The sequence below is a fragment of the Lepisosteus oculatus genome, chromosome 5, assembly GCF_040954835.1.
Source record: "Lepisosteus oculatus isolate fLepOcu1 chromosome 5, fLepOcu1.hap2, whole genome shotgun sequence".
Lineage (NCBI taxonomy): Eukaryota > Metazoa > Chordata > Actinopteri > Semionotiformes > Lepisosteidae > Lepisosteus > Lepisosteus oculatus.
This window is the reverse complement of record NC_090700.1, coordinates 55,761,402-55,781,105: the sequence shown is the minus strand read 5'-3', so window position 1 is coordinate 55,781,105 and position 19,704 is coordinate 55,761,402. Positions and strand designations below refer to the sequence as shown.

Here is a 19,704-nt window from a genome sequence, read left to right as displayed (position 1 = left end):
AAAAGTATATATATCCACCCTTCTATGAGATCAACAGAGAACTTAAAAGCAAGTTGGACTGGTGTACACTTTTAGCTTTAGCGAGTACAAGGTGCAGGAGGAGCAGAAGGTGCGGGAGGAGCGAGCAGGAGGTGCAGGAGGAGCAAGCGGGAGGAGCAAGCGGGAGGTGCAGGAGGAGCAAGCGGGAGGAGCGAGCGGGAGGTGAGGGAGGAGCAAGCGGGAGGTGAAGGAGGAGCAAGCGGGAGGTGCAGGAGGTGAAGGAGGAGCGGGAGGAGCGGGAGGTGAAGGAGGAGCGAGCGGGAGGAGCGGGAGGAGTGGTAGGTGCGGGAGGAGCGGGAGGAGCGGGAATAGCGAGCGGGAGGTGCAGGAGGAGCGAGCGGGAGGTGCAGGAGGAGCAGGAGGAGCGAGCGGGAGGTGCAGGAGGAGCAAGGGGGAGGTGCGGGAGGAGCGGGAGGAGCGGGAATAGCGAGCAGGAGGTGCAGGAGGAGCGGGAGGAGCGGGAGGAGCGGGAGGAGCGGGAATAGCGAGCGGGAGGTGCAGGAGGAGTGGGAGGAGCGGAAATAGCGAGCGGGAGGTGTAGGAGGAGCAGGAGGAGCGGGAATAGCGAGCTGGGGGTGCAGGAGGAGCGGGAGGAGCGGGAATAGCGAGCAGGAGGTGCAGGAGGAGCGGGAATAGCGAGCAGGAGGTGTAGGAGGAGCAGGAGGAGCGGGAATAGCGAGCAGGAGGTGCAGGAGGAGCGGGAGGAGCGGGAATAGTGAGCGGGAGGTGCGGGAGGAGCGGAAATAGCGAGCGGGAGGTGTAGGAGGAGCAGGAGGAGCGGGAATAGCGAGCAGGAGGTGCAGGAGGAGCGGGAGGAGCGGGAATAGCGAGCGGGAGGTGCAGGAGGAGCGGGAATAGCGAGCGGGAGGTGTAGGAGGAGCAGGAGGAGCGGGAATAGCGAGCAGGAGGTGCAGGAGGAGCGGGAGGAGCGGGAATAGCGAGCGGGAGGTGCAGGAGGAGCGGGAATAGCGAGCGGGAGGTGCAGGAGGAGCGGGAATAGCGAGCGGGAGGTGTAGGAGGAGCGGGAGGAGCGGGAATAGCGAGCGGGAGGTGCGGGAGGAGCGGAAATAGCGAGCGGGAGGTGCGGGAGGAGCGGGAGGAGCGGGAATAGCGAGCGGGAGGTGCAGGAGGAGCGGGAATAGCGAGCGGGAGGTGCGGGAGGAGCGGGAGGAGCGGAAATAGCGAGCGGGAGGTGCAGGAGGAGCGGGAGGAGCGGGAATAGCGAGCGGGAGGTGCAGGAGGAGCGGGAGGAGCGGAAATAGCGAGCGGGAGGTGTAGGAGGAGCAGGAGGAGCGAGCGGGAGGTGCAGGAGGTGAAGGAGGTGCGGGAGGAGCGGGAGGAGCGGGAATAGCGAGCGGGAGGTGTAGGAGGAGCGGGAGGAGCGAGCGGGAGGTGCAGGAGGAGCAAGGGGGAGGTGCAGGAGGTGAAGGAGGTGCGGGAGGAGCGGGAGGAGCGGGAGGAGCGAGCGGGAGGTGCAGGAGGAGCGGGAGGAGCGAGCGGGAGGTGCAGGAGGTGAAGGAGGAGCAAGCAGGAGGTGCGGGAGGAGCGGGAGGAGTGGTAGGTGCGGGAGGAGCGGGAGGAGTGGTAGGTGCGGGAGGAGTGGGCGGGTGGAGCACGGGCGGGTGTACCTTGACACGATGTTTGCCCCTCTGCATCTCGCTCTCCAGCCGGCGCTTCTGCTGGCTCTCCTGGCGCAGGCGGCGCTGCAGCTGGTCTTGCTGCTGCCGCATGTTCTGCACGTTCCTCTCCAGCTCCTGGACCCGCCGCTCGCTCTGGGCTGACAGGGAGGCCAGCTGTGCCGTGTCACGCTGCTTCTGCTTCAGGACCTGCCGGGAGCACGCACGCTGGCTAGACACTTCTCCCCGGCCCTGCCCGCCGCTGCTTCACTGTGCCTCATCTGAGCTGATCATGACACTCCACTCGCGTCACTCCTGCTGCTCGCATTCTCTGCCGTCACACGTCAGCCCTGACAACAGCTGGACTGGAGCAGGAGGAATCCTGAGCAGCCACGGGCCCACAAGCTTTACACACCGGTTTCAAACCACTAATGAGCAAAGAGCACGACAACGTGCAGTTGAAAGGAAAACCAAAAGACACCAATGATCTCTTGAACAAGGGTCATGTTGGAGGATATAATAGCATTAGAATCCCAGGGCATTTATTTTCATGATGGATTTTGTCTATCATGTCAGAGAATCACTGATAATTACCTGGGAGACACCTGCACAATGCAGAAGGATCACCTGCTTTGGGGTGTTGCTGCAAGTCTCAAGTATCCTGACTGCAGGTAAATCGTGACACCCCGTCTACTCAAATCATTCCTCCCATGTTTCAGTCACCTGCAGTTAGACCTGAATCTACAACTCTCGAAATCTCTGCATGTCCCAGGAGACAGTTCAATTCTGGACCTTGTTAATCTGTGATTAAATTCCTTTTAGGAGGATACAAATATTTACCTCCAAGAACAGACAAATAAAGCAGCTACAAAATATGATTCATTAAATCTGGCAAGGAACCCAAAGAGATTGAGGTTAGCTTTTATATCACAAGAAGTTTTCAGCAGACAGTTCTGACAGAACGTAGAATGCCATTTCTAATGTCAAATCTTTCAGGAACAAAATGCTCTAAATGTTTTACATGGATGTGTTTCTTGACACTTTTGATATCTGTTTGTTACAGAGAATTTCCAGCATTCATTACCTAGATAGGGACAAAATTCTGTCTACTTTTTTCTCTTGAAAGGCAGCATCAGCTATGCAATGGAAAGAAAAGCGTAATTTTTCTGAATGCAAAGCATGTCAGCGCCAAACTGCAAGGTCAGCCAAAGGAGATGCCTTAGTGACAGCAGCTGTCACGTGCCTTATGCATTAAACACGCAAGCTGGTTTATCTTGCAATTCAGACAACTCAGTGACTTGACCTTTATTAAGAACATTTTCACGGTTGCTTTTATGAAGTTTGACGTCATTTCCATCAGTTATCAGGGCTGCAAAACACAGTGTTTGATATTCCCGCAAGGCACCTGAAATTCACCTTACAAACAGCACACTTATATTCAATTTTCAGACTAGCAATCATGCAAGTCTGGGCAGGAATGGATATTTTGTTTTTCATTTCCAAACTTTAAAGTTTGCAGTTCCTGTAGCCTTTATATTCAGTTCTTTTTTTTCTATTCCTCCTCCATCTGTACATGTGTATAACTCACAAGCACAACTTGTATATTCTCTCTTCTCCATGTTGTAGATCATTTAGGGTATTTTTTTAAATGTTTGCCAAATTAGCCAAGGGAATTTAAAAAAATATTCAAAATAATAAATTTGGCCAGGGGAATATTTCTGCAATTTCATTTAGTATTTGTTTGTATATTGATCAGGTGTCACTGGATGAAAATGGTAGGACTTTTTGGTAGGAGTCATTGTGAAATCTTACCTTCTCACTCATCTAAAAACAAAGCCTTGGAGAGGATCTGTAGCCAAATCTGATACACAAATAACATCTGCTCTGGCATTTCTTGTGTGAGCCAAGCTCCTGGACCTATGTGAGACTTATACAACTAGTTCAGTCCAGGAAGAAGCATGCTTTTTTTCCCAATGCCATATGCGAATATTACCATCCGCTCTCAAGCAGTGATATGTTAAAAAAATATCATTTACAAGGTATATTGAAGAAAAAATAAATAGTTAATATCTGATTGCAAAGCTGTCTATTTAGGGAGACTAGGGAGTTTCATTCATAGATTTTTTTGGACATTATTTCCAATGTGTCAAAGGGACGCATTGTAGTGCCCCATAAACACTATGGGAACCCCTGTATCCTTTCACACAGAGATGAATTAAAGTATCAAACTGAAATAACAATAACACGTTTCTGTCGACAAGCTGAGGACGATGAAGCCGTAGCGGCGATCACACTGGTGTCACGGTGAAGCTGGTCTGACCTGCACTCTGCTTTGTGCCGCGGCGATCTTCCTGCGGCACTCCTGCGCCTTGGACCGGTTGGCCGGGTCCCGGGGCTCGTGGCCCTCCAGGTCCTGCAGCTGCTTCTGCGCCTCCGTCAGCTCGGCCCGCGCGCGCTCCGCCTGCCGCTCCAGCTCCGAGATCTTCCGGCTGTACTGCCTGTTCATGGCCTGGGCGTCCCTCCCTGCGGGCACAGCGCGGGCCGCGTGAGGGAGCCTCGTGTCTTCCCATCACACACAGCAACGTCCTTAACGCCTGTAGCGGTGAGGCTTATTAATAAGGCAGAATTAAGTGTTTCTGAGCTTCCCAAATGAGGCCCCATTTCTCTGTTCATCTCTGTGGTGCAGCCACAGAGAAACCATTCATGCAAGATGTTTTCTTTTGATAAGGACAGCTCCCAAAGGGGGATGCACTTAGCTAAGCCTGGCTATCATGATCAATGGTCACCCATTGGCGCCTATCTGTCTAGGGAGTGCGAGTTGGACATCTGGATTGCATTCCTAAGTGTCAGGAGTAAGTGACTCATATCTCACCTTGATCAACCAATCAGGGACTGGTAGGGCCGAGTAACCCACGTGGGACTCTGATGCCCATGGAACTTTCAGCCAATCAATGAGCTGAAGTTCCTCCAGGTAAAAACAGGCAACACAGAGATTCAACAAGATTCAGAAGGGATTCTGGAGAGGATTTTGTGGACTGTTCTAAAGGGAATTCAAAGGAGAATTCCAGGGCAGGACGGCCCAGGAGCAGAAGGCTCCCAAGGGCAGGACATCCTCGCAGCGCGCCTCCTGACCATCCTGAGACTCAGCCCAGACAACCACGGAACGGCCAGTGTATCCGAGTGCCAGAACTTTCCTTTGTTCTAAGAGTCTAGAGTGGAGGTCGCCAGAGAGTAACCAGCAGCAGGCCTCGTGAACAGGTCGGAACTGTGGACAGCTGAATCACTATTCAGAACTAGCTCTTCATTAGGAACGAACCGGTCCTCTTCCTGACTTGCTGGGACCCACAGTCATCTTTTCTCCTGTGCACAAACTTTGCTAGTTAAAGCCAACACTAACTAGCCGGTCAGTGAGCATCAGCAGCGCACCGTCGCAAGCCGCACAGCACAGCCTGGCACCGAGCCAGAGAGCGCGGATTGGACAGCAACAGCCTGCAACTGTTTCTTTGTGCCCGCAGGAGATCTGAATCCCCAGAGATTGGATGAGTATTCAACTTCAATGCATTACAGCTCGAGAATTCAATTGTTATCCCAACCAGTTGATATCAATTTAATTCCTAAGAGTTATGTACTTGTTTGAGTATCTAATGTAGAAGTTGTAACCAAGTTCACTTTACGAAACGGTCTTAATGAATGATATACTGAACGTATGTCCTCTTGATGTGTAACTCTTTGTAACTGATTGAATATATATCTTTTGTATTCTGATAACCCTCTCGATAAGATCTGTTAGGTTTAAATGCATATTCTATGTATTAATAAATGTATCCTTGTGTATTAGTACCTGTGTGTGCGCGTTGTTTGAGTTATGTCGCATGGTTGGATTCTAAAGCCATCAAAAGAATCAACTTTGTGATTTACTGCTACAATTAATAATTGTCTCAGTAAATGCCCAAACCCTACAGAACTGGTGCCTTCAGAGAGCCACTATGACTACATTATTTGGCGTCCCTGAACCGGTTTAATCTACACGCCCCACTCGGTAAACTGCCAGAGGCCAGTTAGAGAACTAAGTAGCTTCTCTAGACCTTAATTTATTTATTGAAACGTCTTCGTGGGAAAACGTTCACAAAAAAAGTATATAAACAATTTTAAACTATTTTTTTTAATTATAATGGCGATTCTTCTTAGCATAACCCACTGGATTGAACTTCACTGCTGAGAAATCCCACAGTACTCAAAGCTCACTAATTTTTCATCTAAGTTAATAAAAACAAGCTGCACAACTGGGCTACGTTTGCCATCCCTGGGATATATCCTGGAACATGTGGGTGTTTTTAATAATAAAGCGCATTTGCTTTACTCATTGGGTTTATAATTTAAAAATATACTTAATAACATCAACTCGCATATCGCTGCAAAGACTACTTCTCATGTTTAGATTATAAAAAAAACGTAAAAATAAAACATCCATATTAATTTGAATATTTTTTAATAGACAAATGTATTTATCACATATCAGTAGAAACAGATTAGATCAAATTACTCTGTACTTGGCAGTCTGTTGTCTTGCTGCAGTCTGAACCAGACAGAAAGAGGGTGAGGCTGATTGCGGTACAATACTGTGATTTATGTTTGTAAGGCCTCAGTTAGTGAGAAGTGCACATCTGCTTATCGGCAAGGACACTGAGATCCTCCCAGGCTGTTTTATTTCTGAAGCGGAAGCACATTTAACTAAAATTACAAAAAAAATATTTTAAAACTTCTACATTGTTCTTTACACACAAGATTAACTTAACAGAAACTGTGGATGGGATTTCAAGAGTTCAGTACTCCTCTAGGGTGACCCTTGACGGGCACTCCCATTAATACCAGTTCCCATTAACAGGCAGGCAGGAGCAGCTTGCTCAAGAGTACAGCAGCAGTGATCCCAGTAAGACCTGAACTCACTGCACCGCAGTTACCAATCCAGAGCTCTAACCATGGCTTGGTGCTCCCCCCAGCTTCAACAAAAAATCCTAAAAAAACATGATCTATTTGCAACTGGAGTGGCTGCAACGCGCTTTCAAAGGTGGTGCCTGTGAGCCAGTTCAGCTTGAAACTTTCTCCCAAAAAAACATTCTATGTAATTTCGCAATATTCTGAAATTGTTTTGCAATATGCCTAACAATTCCATACTAACATGACTGAATGTTATCTTCCAACATTTACATGCTCCTCTACGATAGCGATACTCTGGTGCTGGAGTTGCTAAGCCGCCCGTCAGCTGTACCTGTCTTGACCAGCTCCTTGATCAGTTCCTCCTTCATGCGGATGTTGATGGACAGCTCACGGATCTTCTGCTGGGCCTGCAGGAGTCCCCAGTCCGAGCCACTCTGGCCTGGGCCGGAGGTCACCAGGGGGCAGCTGTCTCCCATAGATCCTCGCAGACCTGACCCCTCACCACTGCTGTTTGCTAAAGACAATGTTTTTTAAAGTCAGTGAAAATGCAGAAGGGTTCATGTGTTTTGATTCATCACTTACTGAGCTTTGCACATAAAAGACAGTTATGATGCAGATTATTTTTTTCCTTATTCACTACATTTGTATCATCAAACATGTATCACCAAGCTGCTGCTGTCCCTTCCTGTCTGCACTAAGCAGTGAATTTGTCCTCAGGAGTATGTGAATTTCACTTACTGATCTGTACCTTTAACAAAAATATCAAAATAGAGGATCATTCCTTGATTGCATCATGCATCTTAACAGATGTCTGAAATAGATGGAATTTATTATCTTTCCTTGTTTTTTCTAGAAAAAATATGATTTCTAAGTGGCATAAAAAATCAACAGCATAACCAGACAAAAATGTAACATGGTTAAATGGTGTAAAATGCACATCAACAACAACATATGGATGCAAATGTTTCTGTACTAAAAGTGAGCACTGCTGCAGACAAAAGAGGGGTTTCCACAAGCGGGCAATGAGTGGGTGTTGCTGATTGATCTTCGAAACTCCTACAAAGACTGGACTGAGCAACACTGCAAGTCTTTACTTGTCACAACACAGATTGGGTGGAGATGCAATATTTCTGAATCAAGAAACTTTGAACCTATCTTACTAGCCAGGCTGGCAAACTGAAGCAACTAACTGAAATAACAAGGCTGGTGACTGTAAGTCTGAAACTTTCTGAGTGAGGAAATATTCTACTGTTTATCCACAGCATAGCTTGTGAAGCAGCAGTGTGTCAGCCTGTTCTGCAATCATCATTCTAGCAGCAAAAACACTCTCCCTGCTCTTGCAATAGACATCCATTAAAACAGGGACACTACTTCTGTTTACTTCTGTGACTCTGTTTACTTTGTAGTTTCAGTTAAATTCAGAAAGGTTTATAGAAAAGAATTCTTAAGTGTTCTGTTGCAGAAAGGAAGCTGAGAGAGAAAAGTAAACTCTAGAAAGCAGGGGAGCGGGGAGACCCACACTTTGGCAGTAGCAGATCTGGGGACACACACCCCCTCCCTTGGCCAGACAAGGCAGTACTCAGCACTTCTCTCTTGGTCCAGGTCATGTTCAGGTGTCTGCAACAAAGTGTTCACTCATTACAAAGCTGACATGAGACTCTTATCCCCTGAAACATCACACACAGAAAAGAAGCAATACGTTACCACTGCAAAAGAGAAGAAAGTGATACCAATTTGTGGTCCCAAAGAGCCACACTCTCGCAGGACCTCAGAGATTCTGAAACAGGAGTAATTAAGACCAGCTTGGACAGTAAATAATCAAATGTCTATTACACACCTCCCTCTGTCTCTCTTCATCTTGATCTGACTGCCTTGCCCTTCTTCTTCAGCGGCAAGGAGGTCAGGGTCCTGAAAGGAGTCTACCTGGTATTCCTCTCCTTCCTGGCAGCAGTGTACACAATCCTCCCTCCCCGTACAGCTGCCGGGACCTGAATGGCTCACCTGAGGAGCAACATAGCACCCACCGAAGTTCAACAGCCCGAAAAGAGCAATACATCACAGGACTGGTCCAAATCCAGTTAGGTTTCAATCTCACCCTGGCTAGAATGAGATGCGCTCAAAATAAAATAATAGGTTTATATAATTTACAGCAGATCTATCTATTGTATATCTATGATATGGTCAACAGCATTCTGGCTTAGAGGTAGGGTTAGATCCTATCCTGTATGCAGTGTTGCATAACAACAGTATTATTATAAATTACATGTTAAGAGCAAAATTGAAAATATAAAAAACAGTGATTAAAGACAAGAAAATTAAAACATAAGAACGACAACAATAAATACAGCTGCAAGTAGAGATCATTGGTGGTCAAACCTAAACATCACTTCTCATGGACAAGAATGGTTTCTGATAAGAACGTGTGTGGTTTTCTGTGTATGTTCCATAAACAATATGACTCTATGAGCCTTGTCTAAGGACATATACGACAGTTTTGCATTTCATGTAAAGGAGACACAAAGGGTCACAGGCAAGTTCATGCACATATTTTGTTCGAGCACAAATAGTTTACCATACTATCCACGACCCTATCCGATCTCTGCAAGAAATTAAGATTTCTGCATCTGACCTTTACGAAAGGTCAGTTAATCTAGAAGTGTCTTTTTTCCAGAAAGACACAGCAAGACCAAACTTACAATGGCAGAGATTCAAAAACACACCATCAACACCATCGGTCTTGCTGTGGACAGCTTTGTTTCCTGGTCAGCATAAGAATAACATATGTGGGACCAACTCGCCCCCACCATCAACAAGAGACACCTGCCTGGGCAGCCTTTATCATCTTGCTGCAGAACACCCCACTGCTGTCTGTCCAGAGATTGATGTGTGACGTCTGTGTCTCAGTGCTTCCAGGTCTGGTTTCGTGCTCAGGAAGGTGTGTTAGTGTGATACTTTCATACTGAACACTCACCATGGTTCTTTAACATGATCAATACAATAACAGTAGAGTACATTGGAATTCTTCATTATTAACATTTTAAATTTATTTGATTAAATCCATTAAACCTGAGTATTGTGGCTGTTTTCTGCATCAGTATAAAAGGTTTACATTATTACCAATATTAAATTCGATTTGTAATTACATGTATTTGAGAGTGCTCTAAAACTTTGAAAATTTCTTGACCATTTTAATATCTAACATATTTGCTTTTGGTTTATAAGAGTTAGTTCATTCAGCAAACTGCTATCAGCTATTTAAGAATATATTGATGGGATACAACCCTTTATGAACAAATCCTCATTTTCTATGTTTTAAATGCACCTGCCTACTTCCCGAAGTTTCTGCTTGTGTCCACTGATTTCTGTTGTTCTGTTGATTTTCATTCATTTTTAATAATGAAAGCTACAATCATATGAGCTTGATCCATATTCATTAAGAAAATTGCAGCTCTGATCAGTTATTTTATTTGGAGTACTACAGAGAAAGAATAATCTCTTCATTGCATAATAGCATAGTGGGTTAATATATTGCAAGAAGCAAAATCCAGCATCCAGGTGGGGCTGCACATTGGTGGTGGTGGAGGGGAGTCCCCACTACCTGTAAAGCACTTTGAGTGGAGTGTCCAGAAAAGCGCTATATAAGTGTAAGCAATTATTATTATTAATTATTAATATCAAGGCAGATGAGATTTGTTGTTCAGGATATTTACCTTTCTGGAACTGATCCTTCTATTGTCCCCGTTTGAAACAAGTGTGGACTGCACTGCACTTGAAGTGCAGAGACGTGTGGAGTCTGTAGGAGCAGTGTGCGGCCTCTGCTTGAGATGCACCAGGTGGACACCAACCACTAAACCTGACACAGAGGAGCCAGGCTGGACCAGGCATGTCTGCAGCTCAGCAATTACATCCTGTTGCTCCTGAAGCTTGTCACTCTGTGGAAATACAACAGAGAACAAAAGCACAGTTGTGATACTCGAGAGTGCCTCTTTTCATGCCTGATACAGCTTGTCAGGAAAACTGAAAAACTATGTGGCAAAAACAGCACTCTGTGTTGGAACACAAAAGGTATCATATTTCCAACAGCTACTGCTATATGTTGTTTCAGAAATGTTATTTTTCAGGTCCCTGCTCTAAGGTGGACAGCAGTAATAACACAGAAACCCCTTTTAAACTCTAGGTTGTTCATATATAAAGTTAACCTTATGTGAGATCTGTTTTCATACATCACCTGTGTAAGATGCTGCAGTGAAACCAGTAAATGTATTCTGACTTTTAAGGAAGGCCAGATTTTAAAACCTTTTTTTGATTATTGCCAAGACATCACAGTTAACAACCCTAACATTACATTTTGACATTCTCAAAACTGAGAATGGATTTGTTTAAAGCTGACATGTTCCACAGAAAAATGCTCCACTGTCACCATAATGTGTGTCTGGTTTGCAGTTCTGGGCTGCTGGTCATCGGCACAGCACTTGTAATCCATAGAGAAGACTGAGATCTGAGGAGGCTCCAATGTAGTACAGCTTCAAGCAAAAAGGAGTATTCTGAAAACTGCAAAGTGTGAGTACATTCCTATCCCCATACCTGCTGTTTGTACTGCTCCATGGCATCCTCCAGAGCAGCCAGGAAGTCTGTGTTCTCCTTCTCCAGCTGCTGGATCCGAGCCTGTAGCTGAGAGATGTACTCATCCCGGTCCTTCTCACACTCCTCTGCCCCCTGTTCAATAACCTAGGACACACATAAGAGATTAGACTGATTATTTCCTGTGTTCCTCTGGTGTAATGAGCAATATTTTATTCACAGCTCCAAAAAATCTGCATTTGCATTTATGGTGTTTAAGTACAAAGCCGTGTCTTGGCTACTGCTAGACAAATTTTGCTCATGCATAGGCTGAATTGAAATAAAATCTCTAACACGCTCATCATCTGCTTCTACAGCAAAGAATGAAGGCCCTGGAAGATACCTGGTGTGTGGTGGCACCCTTCCCCTTCTGCAGCTCTGTGGTTCCTTCCTCTGTGGACGTGCTCTCGATTCCGCTGTCCAGGCCTGAGGCCGTGCTCAGCTCGCTGCGCTGCTCCTCCACAGAGCACAGCCACTCCTTCACCTGCAGCAGCTGGCCTGGGCTCAGCGCGCCCTCTCCCTGCAGCTCCAGCAGCAGCCTGTACGCAGCGTCTGTGCAAGTCCTGTAGTGTGCGCTTTCTGCTTGCAGCCTGCCCAGCTCTCCGCCCCCCGCCCCGGCGCGTCTCTCGGGGTCCTGCCGGGCGATGGTGCGGGTCTCAGACCTCTGCCGATTCTCCAGGGCGCGACGCAAGGCTTTGATCTGCAGCTCCAGTCCCTCCGTGCGGTTCGGCTCTGCCCGCCGGTAGTTCACTACAGCCCGGTTCTGAATGTTCTGAGCCCGTCTGGCGTAGTTCAGCGTGTTGAGGCTCTCGTCGAAGTCGGCGGAGGAGGGGCTGATGCACGCGATCATCAGGGTCTTGGCATTCCCTCCCAGAGAGTCCTTCAAGATCCTGTGGGCAGACGGATAAGAAGCTGTCAAAGGTTGCTCTCCAAAAAAAAGGTCCTATTCAACATACCTGCCCACACACACTTCCAGACTTAGTGCTTTAAAATACACGTCAGAACTGGACATTTTTCACAGCTGTTGATAAGCTCACAAGTACATGATTTACTCCCCTGCTTTTATTCAATGACCTGCTGTACCCGTCTCGACCAGCTCCTCATGCGGATGACGGTTGACAGCTCGCGGCATGCTGCTGGGCCTGGTGGGCTCCCCGGTCAGAGCCCCTTTGGCCTCAAGGCACGCGGCACAAGCGGATCACAGGGCCTCGTACCTGGTGATTTTGGAGTCCCTATAGGGGATGTGCGAGCCCCTTCTCTTGGGGTCCCCCAGCGCCCCGATGACGTTGCCCAGCGCCAGCAGCCCGCTGTTGATCTGGATGCTCTCCTTCAGCCGCTCGCCCGTGTTGCCGGTCTTGAGGACGCGCTCGGAGCCGGCCAAGTCCACGAAGTGAAACTTGGAGGCCAGGACGTGTGCGGCGGCGCCAGGGGCCCGGGGCCCACCCTGCCGCTGCTCCATGGCCAGGGTGAAGATGGTGTGCGAGCGGCTGGAGCTGGGGTTCATCTGCGTGGCCCCTGTGTGCCTGGCTGCGTTCCCTGTCTCCAGCAGGCTCAGCACCTCGTCCAGCCCCTCCACCTCGCACTCCTTGACCCCACAGAGGACTGCAGATGCCAGAGACACGGTGACAACATCAGATGGCTCCCCTCTCTCACCCCGACACGCCGCCTAACACAAAGGTAGCCAGTTTTTCAACGCTGCCCCGTCTTTCTGTTTTGATACCTCTAATTAGCTTTTTAAAACTCTACCATTATCTAAAATAAATAACAGGCAGTGGTTTGTCATTCATTAAGCAAAACACGGTGACTTGTAATACTTCTCGTTTCAGAACCAAGAGTTTTTTTTAATTTGCAGAATCGCCTCTTGTTAAAATTAGGTAACAAATACAGAAAAGAAACATATGGAAGACATCATTTGGTGTCTGGATTCAAAAGGATGCTAATTAAATTTTGAATTTTGGAGAACTGAACCTCTCTGAACATGGAATTCTTCCACGTGACGTTTTCTTGCAGGGAGATAATGCTGTATTTCTGGAGTAAAAGGATACAATTATGTGATCTGCACTGATCACAGATTTGTTTCAAATATTTTTTTCAGGTTGACAAGGCAAGATTCCGTGGCAGGACTAAACACAACATATGTGCAATGTACTCCTACTTGCCCACAGCACAGAGGCTGAAAGGCACCTAATGAAGCTCTGAGGAGTCATACCAATGTTGCCCTTGTCATCCTCCCGGATGTGGATGTCCTTACTAGCCGTCTCCACCTCCAGAAGGTCCCTGAACTCCTCCTTGTACACCTCCAGGTAGGAGATCCGCACGGAGAAGTCGCTCAGGTCGTTCTCGTCCAGCAACTTGAAGACCTCGGCCACGGCTCGCGGGATGATGCCCTGCTCGTCATCGCTGAAGGAGGCTGCAAGCCAGCGCCACCCCGTGTTAATCACACCTGCCTCACTGTCTCCTCTCCACCACATGTCAGATGGTGAGCAGGGCTGGTCAGGCCGCAGCTTCTAAGCTGTAGCAGCTGTACTGTAGGAAGTGGGTCTGGCTTGGTTTGGTGTGAACACTCCCCCTTCCCTGTGTCTCAGCGCCTCGCTAGCAGCCTGGGAGCTCAGAAGCACCTCACCAGAGAGACATTTTTTGATCAAATCGTCACTATTTGTTTCCAGCAAGGCTCAGCCTGGTGACTGAGCAGTAAAACCTACACATCTCGATGAGAACGATTAGTTTCACCGAAGGATCCTAACTAAGAATGGAAGAGGTGTAACAGCACACTTCCACAAAGACACGTAACATCTAAAATAGATTGAATTTCTTGCTTTTCTTAAAATATTACAGTATGTGCTATAAACGTAAGCATTCTAACAGTACATAAATACAAGAATTACAGATATAGTTTGCATGTAATAAACACCAACCAAAAGAAGTATTTTTACACATCAAGGCAATTCAAACTTATAAAACGTGGTTTCTCGTTATCACTCACCAGAACAAAAACCATATAATACAACAACAACAACAATAATAATAATACATGTAATTTCATTTATTAGTAGCTTTGTTCCCTATCCAATGCTGGTTCCTAAAAGTGTAAGCAAAAATATTTAGAGAAACATTTAGACCTCCACGGTGATCCCTACTGGCAGAGAGTGGCGTGGAAACAGGACACTCACAGATATTGGCCTCCCCAATGGTGTAGGTTTTGCCTGAGCCTGTCTGTCCGTAGGCGAACACTGTTGCGTTGAAGCCCAGGAAGAAAGCCTCGATGAGGGGCTGCACACAGGTGGAGTACACCTCCTCTTGGCCACTGCTCTCCGCAAAAACAAAGTCACACTGGAAGTGGCGGTCATGGCCGAGGGTCACCCTATTGAGCACAGGGTCCGCCGTGATGCAGCTCTCATGGCTGTGCAGCAGCTCTTTGGGCAGCAGGGGGCGCACTCGGACCACCACCTGCACCAGGCTCTCCTCGGCCCTGAACTGCGCAGGTCCTTTAGGCGCCATGGCTGTAGCTCAGCAGCAGCCACTGGCACGGCAGCCTGCCGGGGCCCCTGCTAGAGCCATCTGCAGGGCCACTGGGGGTCCTAGTGACACAGCAGAGAAAGCAAAGCGGGCAAATCAGCCCTAAAGGTGCAGTTATCTGCTAGCAGCTATAACACCCTGCAACTCACAACCGGTGCCGTCCTTCGGATGAGACGTAAAACCAAAGTTCTGAATCTCTGTGGTCATTAAAACCCCCCGAAAATTCTCGAAAAGAATAGAGGTATTACCCTGGTGTCCTGGCCAAATTTCCCCCTGGCCTTTACCAATCATGGTGTCCTAATAACCCCCGTCTCTGAACTGGCTTCATCACTCTGCTCTCTTCCCCACTGATAGCTGATGTGTGGTGAGCGCTATGCACTATGGCTGCTGTCGCATCATCCAGTGGGGGCTGCACACTGGTGATGGTGGAGAGGAGTCCCCATTACCTGTAAAATGCTCTTAATGTGTCCAGAAAAGCTATATATGGCATTATTTACAGCATTATATTTTTGTCATCATCATCATCTCCTTAAGATTAGACTGCATGTCCTGTTAGCTGGTTCATCTAAGAAATTGCTTCAGGAAACACAGTATGTTTAGAACTGTGCTGTTCAAGCACTGAGTGCTGATCAAGCCTAAACAATTTGAACACATTTCTCCTGTGCTGAAAAACTTCCAGTGGCTTCCAGACTCCTACTGAAGCGACTATAAAATCCTCTTGCTGACCTACCAGCTGTTGCATGGTATGTCTCCCCAGTACCTTCAAGAGCCACTATCCCCACACATCCTAGTTCACTCCTTCTAGCCTCTGGGCTCCTTCACATTGTATGTTAGAGGGCTGAGCCCTTTGTTGTTTACAAACCTCGGCTTAAACTCATATGATTTTGATGGCTTTTAAATCACAACCTATTTCTCTCTTTTCATTTCACATTTACATTTTACTGCATGTTCTGTTAACTGTACATTTCCATGTATAATTTATGTAATGCGCCTTGAAAATGCTCTTGAAATTGAAAGGCACTTTATAAGAATAAAACTGATAGAAAATCAATTGAAGATATTCTGCATCACAATTCATAGTTCCTTCCAGCATCTTTCCCAAATACAGTTTTCCACTGTTTATTTTAATCTTCACCTGTTCAATCAATTACATGCTGCAATTCAGAGCAGCTGCAGTGCATCCTCCTGCTCTGGCGAGAGGAATGCCTGAAGCAACATGCTAGTAGCAGTCAAGCAGGCAGGATGGACCAGAAGGCTTCCTCTGGTTCGCGTGAGCATGTCTGGCAGTTTCTTCAAACTGCCTTTTCCCCTTTTAGCCTTGATCAGGATCTTCTTGATTAAATCTGTTAAATCAGGTTCTCAATTCCTGGTAATGACAAACTTGTAACTATTAGGTTTAAAACCGATGTCTTTGTCAGACGACAGTGTATGTAAAAAACAATATACTGGGTGGTTGAAGACAATTACTAATTATTGTCTTAATTAGCCACTGATTGAAAACACCTATACACCCCGAAGGACTGTGACTCTGCAGTGCGCCACTGGTGTAAGTGGACTAGATAAGTAAGGACTTCAGGGGTTTAGAAGTTTAAGTGCACATGTTCAGTAGCCGCGCATTTTATATGTTATGTCTGTAGCAGTCGTATAGAGGCTAGTAGTAAATATCCGTACTTTTTCCAGAACCAGAACTCCAATTTAACTACCGGAAAGCCAAACGGACTGAAACCAGCAACCTTTGTGCTTCTACATAATAGATAATCGGTCCGGTTATTACAATTCAACCGTTTTAATTGCTGTTCTTTAAAATTCTGTTTGCGAGAAAACTATAGGATGAGGGTTTTTTTTTAATACGAAGAAATGTCTGGGTACACTGCTATACGATTGAGACTCTCCATGAAACACATGGATAGTGCAGTTTATTTATCACTTTCTCATGCGACATAACCCCGTTCTGACCAAATCCTCATATTACTATTACTATTTTTCTCAGTCAGAAATTCATATATCACGTTATGAATTTAAAGCATGAATTACTCGACCCCAGTTAGGATAAACGTTAAAAGAACATGTTTAAATATCTGTCTCCAACTCTCACGAGTTTCCCCAACTTTATAAGAACAATAGCAAAACATAAAAAGTTTTTTTTATATATATTGAGAAAATATACTCACCTTTCAAAGGAAAACACCAACGAAAAGATATTTCACAGTTCAAAGCCTCGATACCACTTTCATTTTTGTGTATATGTATATATTTTCTGTGGTGTTTTTCGCAACTTAGTGTTTTTAGTTTTGCAGCTTTTTGATGCGACGTAATACGTCACCTAGACAAGGACCATGGTTGCAGGGACTGCGGGCGCTTTCGTGACGTCACAGGGCTGACTTCATAGTTGCCTCCTGATAAAGATAGTTCAGGTGGGTAGCTGTGTCAAGCATGCGTAAACTGCAAAGGAACAAGTAATAAGTTTATTCCATGCTGAAAAAAAAGAAGAAAGAAAACACAACGTTTCCGCCATGGAGCCTTCTTCAGGTGTGAGCACCTTTTTTCAGCATGGAATAAACCTATGTTCCTGTTAAAGATGGCCATTTCAGCTACCTTAAAAACACGCAATAGCAACTCGAAAAGATAATCTATGACTAACGCATTCAGACTATTTTTTCCTGAAATTTTCGGTTTTCAAATGCTTTCATTTTCTTCTAAAAAACAACTATTTTAGTCATCCGACCAAATACAGTACGTTAACATTTACATGGGCACGAGATAAAATAAATAAATTCAGTTTCTACTGGATTTATATTATAATTTTTAATTCAATCGTTCGGGAAAAGGTTTTAGGTTTTCATGTTTATTACATTAATTTAGATATAATTTTAGCCTGCCATAGGAGTAGTTTGTTTTTGTACAGTATGGGATTTCAGTGGAAGGCTGGAACGAGATAAAAAAAAAATAGTCCAAGCCCTAAGAAAACTACCAAGCCACTTTCCCCCTTAAAACCCCATCCAAAAAACGTCTCCCATTCAGCGTTTTGTGTGTAACATGATATAACATTTACGGTATATAAATATAAAAATGAATATTTCCACATTCATCTAGTACAAGACAAAACAGAATGAGTTCATTTTCACCTACCATTACTGGCATGTGAGGGGTTCGTTTTTTTGCACTGCCTATAGTGGACAAAACTATTTCGGCAGTCCTTGAAAAAGACATTTCTGTGGGATTATTAAAAATGTGGTAAAATACTGTACTTTTTGATGTTTCAACCACACCTCCAGGCTCACATAATTACCCAGTTGGAAAGCATCTGCACTCTGGCAAAACGTGTTGAGCAGCCAGAGCTTCCATTCCGCAGAGCTACTGTATGGCACAGTGTGTCCCAGGCCTATTCTCCTAGTGCCTGTTAGCGAGAGAGCTTATCCATTTGAGCTTCAATAGCTGAGGTAAGGAGAGATGGCTATACAGGATCACTGCAAGCCACCATAATCTAGCTTAGACAATGGAAATGGAACAAGACAGAACAGACCAGCCTTGGTGTGTCACAAATAGTATCAATTAAAAAATAATTTGATTTAACAGTTTATTGAAAAATTCGCCGTAATCAGAAACAACAGATATGCTCTCGGAGTGACTCTTCACAGGCACAAGGGAGTAAAACCAGCTCTGGGGAATAAAGAGTTACTGTGTAAGAGTACATTTTGTAAAAATCTGCAGGAAAGTTCCTCTGGGGGTTTGACAGATGGATGAAAGGAATGTTTTCTTGTATTTTACTTGGGGGGGGAAGATCACAAAAATTCAGTGTCTGTTTCTTAGTAACGTGTGACTGTACCTGTCCCTTGTTCAGTGAAGAAATTGAATGCTGGCATTAAATAGATTTTTAAATTTGCGTTTTCAATTTTCAGTAGGACGAGTATAAATCAGAAAATGGAGGTACATTACTGTGAAAACCATGCATTTACCCTACAAGCGTGTCACACGATGCACTGAAATCATACAGTACATCAGCTTGAGAGAAACGTACTTGGAAAAACAGGTGGGTTTAATAGCTGGTCTGCTGTGAGTGATTCAAGTTCCAGGGTGACACGGACAAGGCAAAAAAAGCCACTGTTAAACTTTGAAAACAATCTGTTAGCCTCAAAGTACAAGCACATCAAATTTGAAAAGGCACCTGCAGGCCTACAGTGATTATTTTTCAATTACCTTGTTGACTTTGTCAAGAGGGTGGAGTAAATACACATCTGTCTTAGTTAACATTGAACTCACTTATTTTGCGTTAGTAAACTCCTGCCTCACGTGCTTTGAACAATTCGATATGCATGAGTTAAAATTGCTACTTGACTTATTAGTATTCTAGAAACATAAAGCAAAAGAAAAGTAGCCCTATGGCATTACAACAATCTCTTTTTGTTATTATTAGTGTTGAATTGCCACCAAGATTAAAATAACATAATTTTCTCATTTCAATTTTGCCTTATTGGAAATTTTTCTTATTTATCTTTATGTTTCTTTAGTCTACTTAATGAAATTAAACACATTAAATTACTGTATGAGAGCTGAATTAATTAAAAATAAATTGCCAAGTATTTAACATTATTAATTTTTTTAAATACTGTTTTAAAGTATTGAAATGATAGGCCTACTTAACAGTGTTGAGTTGGTTACGACTTATGTATTGAAAATAAAAACTGACCTTTTCAAATTTCACTAGAATTCAATGTTCCAATTGTTAGTATTATGTCATTTTTCAGTTACGTAGCTCTCATTTTACACTGTATGATTATGATTTAGCATTTAAATATAACAATAAAAACATTAATTAAAAAACAAGGCTATCTTATCTTAATAAGATTGTAGATATATTTAGATCCAGCATTTTATTTTTTCCAGAGCAATTAATAATACTTTTGATATTTTGGAAGTATTCCTCGATCAATATTTCTCTAGTGAATGCTCCAAAAATGACATTTTTATTCCTTGA

At 45.0% G+C, this 19,704-nt stretch overlaps 1 protein-coding gene across 11 annotated transcripts in view; it reads right to left on the bottom strand.

Annotated features, from left to right (window-relative positions):
- The window catches only part of kif7 (kinesin family member 7), a 28,713-nt gene extending 11,636 nt beyond the window's left edge, over nucleotides 1–17,077 (bottom strand). For 3 of the 11 annotated variants that reach the window (XM_069190672.1, XM_069190679.1, XM_069190678.1), the window contains exons 1-12: nucleotides 16,901–17,077; nucleotides 14,384–14,791; nucleotides 13,423–13,623; nucleotides 12,428–12,815; nucleotides 11,557–12,103; nucleotides 11,178–11,321; nucleotides 10,304–10,525; nucleotides 8,431–8,594; nucleotides 8,113–8,210; nucleotides 6,925–7,107; nucleotides 3,976–4,178; nucleotides 1,668–1,865 (exon numbers count right to left, since the gene is read on the bottom strand). In XM_069190672.1, the coding sequence (XP_069046773.1) occupies nucleotides 1,668–1,865; nucleotides 3,976–4,178; nucleotides 6,925–7,107; nucleotides 8,113–8,210; nucleotides 8,431–8,594; nucleotides 10,304–10,525; nucleotides 11,178–11,321; nucleotides 11,557–12,103; nucleotides 12,428–12,815; nucleotides 13,423–13,623; nucleotides 14,384–14,711 (2,676 nt within the window). In that variant the 5' untranslated portion in view covers nucleotides 14,712–14,791; nucleotides 16,901–17,077. Of the gene's footprint in view, nucleotides 1–1,667; nucleotides 1,866–3,975; nucleotides 4,179–6,924; nucleotides 7,108–8,112; nucleotides 8,211–8,430; nucleotides 8,595–10,303; nucleotides 10,526–11,177; nucleotides 11,322–11,556; nucleotides 12,104–12,427; nucleotides 12,880–13,422; nucleotides 13,624–14,383; nucleotides 14,792–14,977; nucleotides 15,207–15,864; nucleotides 16,096–16,900 lie in introns of those variants that run through there. The other 8 variants (XM_069190677.1, XM_069190681.1, XM_069190673.1 and 5 more) reach the window with 7 other exon arrangements.
- Nucleotides 17,078–19,704: the final 2,627 nt, after the last annotated feature.